General features: G+C 43.1%; 1 protein-coding gene across 1 annotated transcript; it reads left to right on the plus strand.

The window, feature by feature from the left end:
• Positions 1-5,094: 5,094 nt before the first annotated feature.
• LOC138826132 (dnaJ homolog subfamily B member 3-like) lies at positions 5,095-6,024 on the plus strand. The gene has a single exon (XM_070021248.1). The coding sequence runs from the start codon at positions 5,183-5,185 to the stop codon at positions 5,903-5,905; it is 723 nt and encodes a 240-aa protein (XP_069877349.1). The 5' UTR covers positions 5,095-5,182; the 3' UTR covers positions 5,906-6,024.
• Positions 6,025-6,504: the final 480 nt, after the last annotated feature.

The raw sequence follows: 6,504 nt of genomic DNA on the forward strand, positions 1-6,504 counted from the left end.
ACAAGGGCCAAGCCACATGGCCAAAGCAGGAACTTTCAGAAAACAATTCTCAAAAGAGTAACAAAAAGGAAGCAAACTACTTTGATAGAAAAGACATTTTTCTCACAATCATTACAAAATGTGTACATGAATTAAGGAAATCACATGGTATCTGATAAGTATGTATAATTGTGTCCAAGTTTGTTTCTGGTTAATTTGAGGTAAGACTCAGATTTCTCTGCCTTGGCTCACTCAGTGAAATGATACATACTGGAGTTAAGGGGTAAAACAAAGCCAAGAGGGAGACCTAGGTCAGTAAATATACCATCAACATCCAATGCTGGTCTGAAAGCTTCTGGCCCTGTGCAAACCAGCTTGGGAGAACAGCCAGAGTGGAGGAGGCCCACGCCTTTGGGGTCCACATCTCACCAGTGTACCTCAGATGCCAGAGGAGCTTCAGCCATCAGTGATGGCCCTGCTGGATTTCATTCCTACTTGAGCCAAGGGCTACCTTTTATTTTCCTTTGAGAATGTTTATCCTACAACAATTATACTACTGTATCTTTGTAATTTGTAATTTATTATGCTTACAGATGCCTTGCTGAATGTGCTTCCAGTCTTTGGTGTCTTGGATATGTATGTGTGCATGTGCAATGTAAACATGTGTGTATTTTTCAAATTTTCTGTCATAGTTGTGTACTGCTTTCCTAATTACAAAGTGGAACTCACAATAAGTAAATTTAACAAGGAAGCATAAAACACCTAGGAAATATAATTACATGGATTTATTAAGAGATTCTTAGTTGTGAGAAACGGGAGAAACATTTTTTCTACATTATACATTTGTTTATTTTAATTAAATTCAGACCCACTTCATACAAGGCAGTGATTCTTATCTCCTATACAACACTCATCAATTTCATAGCATCAAAAACTGCACACTGTGTTCCAAAGATGCAATACATATGTGCATCTGATCATATAAAATATTTACAAAATGAACTTCAGGAAAAGGAAACAAGAGGGTTTTTTCCCTTTGTTTCTGGTGTTATTTTCTTTTCCTTTTGTCTTGTTCATTCAACTGTCTTTGGGAAGGCAAGATGGGAACACAGAAATCATGGGACAAAAGGTGAAGAAATGTATCAGTGATACTAGATACTATTAAAAATGAACTATACAACATGTGGGTGGGGACAGGAGGGAAAAACTGGGGAAGAGCAAGGGAAGGGGTGACATTGTCCAAAAAGAAATGTCATCATTACTTATGTAACTGTCACACTCTGTGCATCACCTTTACAATAATAAAAATGCAATTTAAAAAAAGCTACCCACTGTTCTGAAGAACTCCAATCCATCCAATCATATCATTACATCCAAACAGCACAAAGGTTTCCTTTTTCAACATACAGAGTGACACCTGATGAAGCATTGACGAGAACTGTCACCAGAGAAGGGTTTGACCAAAATTCTACAGGAATTCTACTGTCATCCAAAGTGGTGGTGACCACTTTGTATTCTATGTATACAATCTTTGTATTCTATGTTATCAGAGAAGTCACATTCTTTGTTTCTTCTATGTTGGCCAGGACCAGAGCTTGAACCCAGGACTTCCAACTCTCTACCCCTTGAGTAACACCGCTAGTTCAGGTTTGTTGCTGGTTGATTTGGGATAGAAACCACAGATATTTTTTTCTACCTAGGCTGGCTTTAAACCACAATCCTCATATCTCTGCCTCCTGAGTAGCTAAGGTTGGAGGTGTAAACCAGCTGGTGCCTTGCTAGGGCCTGTCTGGGACCACATTTCTGAATAAGAAAATTAATGGAAGTGCCAACTTTCTGTATGTCATTTGAGAGATAACAGGTACAGTAGTCAAATAAACTGCAGACATAGAACACTTATTCAATATTTTTACCATATGTGTGCCAGAGATTGGATTTTTATTATTGATTTTAATGGTGCTGGGGCTTAAACACAGAGAATCACAGTTTGCTTAATTCCAACTGGCATTCTATCCCTTGTCCTATGCCTCCAATCTAGCATTTTGCTGGTTAATTAGAGATGGAGTCTATTGAATTTCTTTTGCTTTTCTGTCTTCAAACTACAACCCTCCAAACCTCAGCATCCTAAATAGCTAGGATTACAGGTATGAGTTATGAACACCCAGCTTTGTTTTTTTGTTTTTTTTTTTTTTTAGCATTCTGGGTATGCCTAACATATGTAAAGTATTTCCTAATACCTTCTAGTGTGCAACTGATTGGAGAATACATCAAGACTTTCCCTTATTTCCCAGAACATCTCAATACACCTTGGATTTGTAGGTTTTCCCAACTTGTCCCCTTTTCCCCAAAAGCATATCCTAAGATGATGGCCATTGCCAGCACAGTGGCCAGGAGGAAGCCAATCCAAGGAGTAGTACTGGTACCAGGTGAGGTCATGGGCTGCAGGGCTGGAAGACGTGTGTATTATAACCAGAATCATAAAGAGACACAAATATCACAAAAAATACTTTATAAGAAAGGAGGAGGAAGAAGCAAAGAAAAATAGAGAAAAGAATGGAAGAAAGAAGAAACTGGATCCCCAAATCATGTTACAAATACTTAATTCTTGCTTCCTACTCTAGAGAAACGTTTTTGGTGAAAACTTTTGTGTGTGTGTGTCAGTGGTGGGGCTTGAACTCTGGGCCTGGGTGCTGTCCCTCAGCTCTTCAGCTCAAGGCGAGCACTCTACCTCTTGAGCTATGGCGCCACTTCTGGTTTTCTGGTGGTTTATTGGAGATAGGAGTCTCATGGTCTTTCTCGCCTGGGCTGGTTTTGAACCGTGATCCTCAGATCTCAGCCTCCTGAGTAACTAGAATTACAGGCGTGAGCCCCTGGTGCCTGGCTGGAAACTTTCTTTTACAGTGAAATAAAGAACATAGAATTTTGTGAAAATTTATATTTTACTTTCTAAAACATTCAAAACAAGTATCATTCTCTATTGTAAAACAAAGGAAAAATCATATCTAAAAATCTGGGATACTGTTCCATTTGTACAGTATCAAATAACTACATCGGGCTGTGCAAAAGTGCCAACTCACTCCACTTGTTGAAAAGTCACACCACTGAGTTTAGTATGAGATTGTTTCTATGAAGCCTGTTTGTGCTGAATGATTCCTGTTTATTTCAGATTGTGCTGATAGCTGTCAGTGAAATTTGTTGACATTTCAGCTGTTGGTGTGGACATATTAGAAGGAAGAACTGGAGGAGCAAGAGGGAAAAAAATGAGCAAGAAAACGAAAGAGAAAAGGGAAAAAGAACAAGACACTCCTAAATTTAAGACTAATTACAATAATTGCTGTCTTTAAACCTGCCTGTAGTTATATTTGGATATACAATTACAATAGAATATTGATATCTGAGCATATTTCACATATCCTATGGTACTTTCTTATAAGTTCTAGTCTTTTAATATTTCTTTCTTTTCTGTCGGTAGAAGTGCTTAAACTCAGGGCCTGGGTGCTGTCTGAGCTTTTTCTTTCAAGGCTAGCACTCTACCATTTTGAGCCACAGTGCCATTTTTTTGTCTGTAGTAAGAACACATTGAAGATAGTTTCCCAACCCTTCTTCTCTAGAATCTCACTCATCCTTTTTTCCCTTCCTTCTGGCTCATTTCATTATTCTTAGTCTCTCAATGTGTGATGGAGCAAAGCTGACCTACACCCATGGGACATTTGTTCCTGTAATCGACAATCACTTCTGAAGGTCATAGTCTAATTTCACTATTACATCCTATCATGCCATCTCTGCAGCTGACAAGATGTGACTTATACAAAATCAAACTCCAAGTCCATAAACATCCAAACTTGAATAGCCTCAATCACACACTTTTCATGTACAGAGGGCATATTATAGGTAAGCAGCGGACACTATGGAATAGTGCCCAATGCCTCACCCTGCAATGCTTTTATGAGTTCAATAAAGTCCATTCCCTACTTGGCAAAGTACTCCGAAACTTCATCCCAAGGTCAAGCCTTGATAAGGTCTGCAAGTGAAGGAATACGTTAAATATATTTGAGGTCCCCATACCACACGCCTAAAGCCTGAGTACTGCGCATGAAAAGAGAGTACAGGAATGGGAAACTGGCTTGATAGTAGAGTGCTTGCCGAGCATGCATGAAGCCCTGGGTTCCATTCCTCAGTACCACATAAACAGAAAAATCCGGAAGTGGCACTGTGGCTTAAGTGGTAGAGTGCTAGCCTTGAGCAAAAGCAGCTCAAGAACAGTGCCCAGGCACTGAGTTCAAGCCCCAGGACTGCAAAAGCAAACAACAACAAAAACCGTGGCTCAAAGTGGTAGAGCCCTAGCTTTCAGCACAATAAGACCAGGGATAGCACACAGGTCAAATTCAAGCTCCACAACTGACAAAAAAAAAAAAAAAAGTGCAGTTCAGCCCAGTCAAACAAACGCTATTCCTGTCACATCATAACATCACCAGCCTGGGCTACGGGGAAAGCTTGATTTATAGTCTATTTGAAGAAATGTGTGTGTGTGTGTGTGTGTGTGTGTGTGTGTGTGTGTGTATGTGTGTGTGTTTCTCTGTTGGTCTGCTGGTCTTCTGCCTGTGTATGTGGGAATTCAAACTTGAACTCAAAGCTTCAGACTCTAATTGGGCTTGGCACTTCTGGCTCTTGCCTGGGGCTCTACCACTTGAGCCACACCTGCAGACCATCATTTTTTTTCTGGATAACTGGAGATAGAGTTTTGCTGGTTGCCTTTAAACCTGGATCATCAGATTTCAAGTTCCTGTGTAGCTAAAATTACACGCATGAGTCACAAGCAGCAGGCTAAGAAAAATGTTTTCTAAGACACCCAGAATCACTCTTCTATCTTCCTCCTCTATCTCAAAGTTGAATATTTATACAACTTGGGGACAACAGACACTGAGCTTCAAAGCAGGCCTGAGCGTGGGGAGGGCAGGTGCAGCGTTTACTTCAGACTTGGACTTCAGGCCTAGGCGCCACGGGTACTAGGTAACAAAGCAAACCCTCCACTCTCCCGTGGAGCACTGCATTCTGGATGAAAGACCCAGACAGCATCAGCCAATCAGATGCAGCCACGTCACAAGAGCGACGCCACGCCTCAGCCAGCAGCCTCAACCAGAAGCTGCCTTTGCCCTGCCTTGGCCCCAGGGCCGCGCCCCGCCCGCCCTCCTCTAACCCCAACATGGTGGACTACTACGAAGTCCTGGGCGTGCCCCGGCAGGCCTCCACCGACGCCATCAAGAAGGCCTACCGCAAGCTGGCGCTCAAGTGGCACCCCGACAAGAACCCCGAGAACAAGGAGGAGGCAGAAAAGAGATTCAAGCAGGTGGCCCAGGCCTACGAGGTGCTGTCGGACGCCAGGAAACGCGGCGTCTACGACCGCTATGGCGAGGCGGGCGAGGACAGCGGGGGCGCCGCGGGCCGCCCCTGCCACGACCCCTTCGAGTGCGTCTTCAGCTTCCGCGACCCCGCCGACGTCTTCAGGGAGTTCTTCGGCGGACAGGATCCCTTCTCCTTCGACTTCTTCGGAGCCCCGCTGGAGAACATTTTCGGGGGCCACAGGACCCCGCGAGGAAGCAGGAGCAGAAGCAGGGCGTCCGCGCCTCTCTTCTCCACCTTCTCCCAGTTCCCCGCTTTTGGCGGTGGCTTTTCTTCCTTCGACACGGGGTTCACATCCTTCGGGCCCCTGGCCGACGGCCTTTCTTCCTTCTCCATGTCCTGTGGCGGTGGCGGGGCAGGCAACTTCAAGTCCGTGTCCACTTCCACAGAAATCGTCAATGGCAAGAAGATCACCACCAAGAGGATCGTGGAGAACGGCCAGGAGAGGGTGGAAGTGGAGGAGGATGGACAGCTCAAGTCCCTCATCATAAATGGCCAGGAGCAGCTGCTACGCATCAACACCTAGTCATTCCCTTGGACTTAAAGTACATGTTGAGGAATAACAGGACACTTTTTCAAAGATTGGAAGTGATCTCTACTTTCACAACAACTGTAACTCAAAATTTATTAAAAGTTCTTGCTAAAGCTTATTTGTAGTGATTGTTGGGAACACACAAATAGGCTCTCTCTTGGTCTTAAACTGGGATGGATGGATGCTGCACTTTGCTTTCTCTTACAAGTAATACTAGGCAAGGGCTCTACCACTTGCTCCAGGCCTCTGCCTGTTGCACCTAATTCTCTGTTGAGGATGCTAGGGAAGATAGTCACCACCATGCTGAGCCTTCCATGCATCCTTTGGTTGGAAATGTGAGCCAGGGAGCTTTCCATGAATTATTTAGCTTTGTTTTGATTTTTTTTTTTTTACTAAAGTATAGTGAAAGAAGTGAATATATTTAGACTCCTTGATTAAAATCAATTGAAGTTGTCTTCCAGTTGTACACAAATACTGGTATGTAGGAAGAGTGGACCAATGTTGAAGTAAAACAGTAAGCCTATCTCTTCTCTAAGCAAGTTAACCTAGAAAAGTTAGGCGTTATTGGATACCCATAGCTGGTGTAACAAATT

Source organism: Dipodomys merriami, unplaced genomic scaffold (genome assembly GCF_024711535.1).
Source record: "Dipodomys merriami isolate MVZ:Mamm:240054 unplaced genomic scaffold, mDipMer1.0.p SCAF_1, whole genome shotgun sequence".
Lineage (NCBI taxonomy): Eukaryota > Metazoa > Chordata > Mammalia > Rodentia > Heteromyidae > Dipodomys > Dipodomys merriami.

What these genes read in the sequence shown, in the direction of transcription:
- LOC138826132 (XM_070021248.1), top strand. Translation starts at nt 5,183, where the DNA reads ATGGTGGACTACTACGAAGTCCTGGGCGTGCCCCGGCAGGCCTCCACC.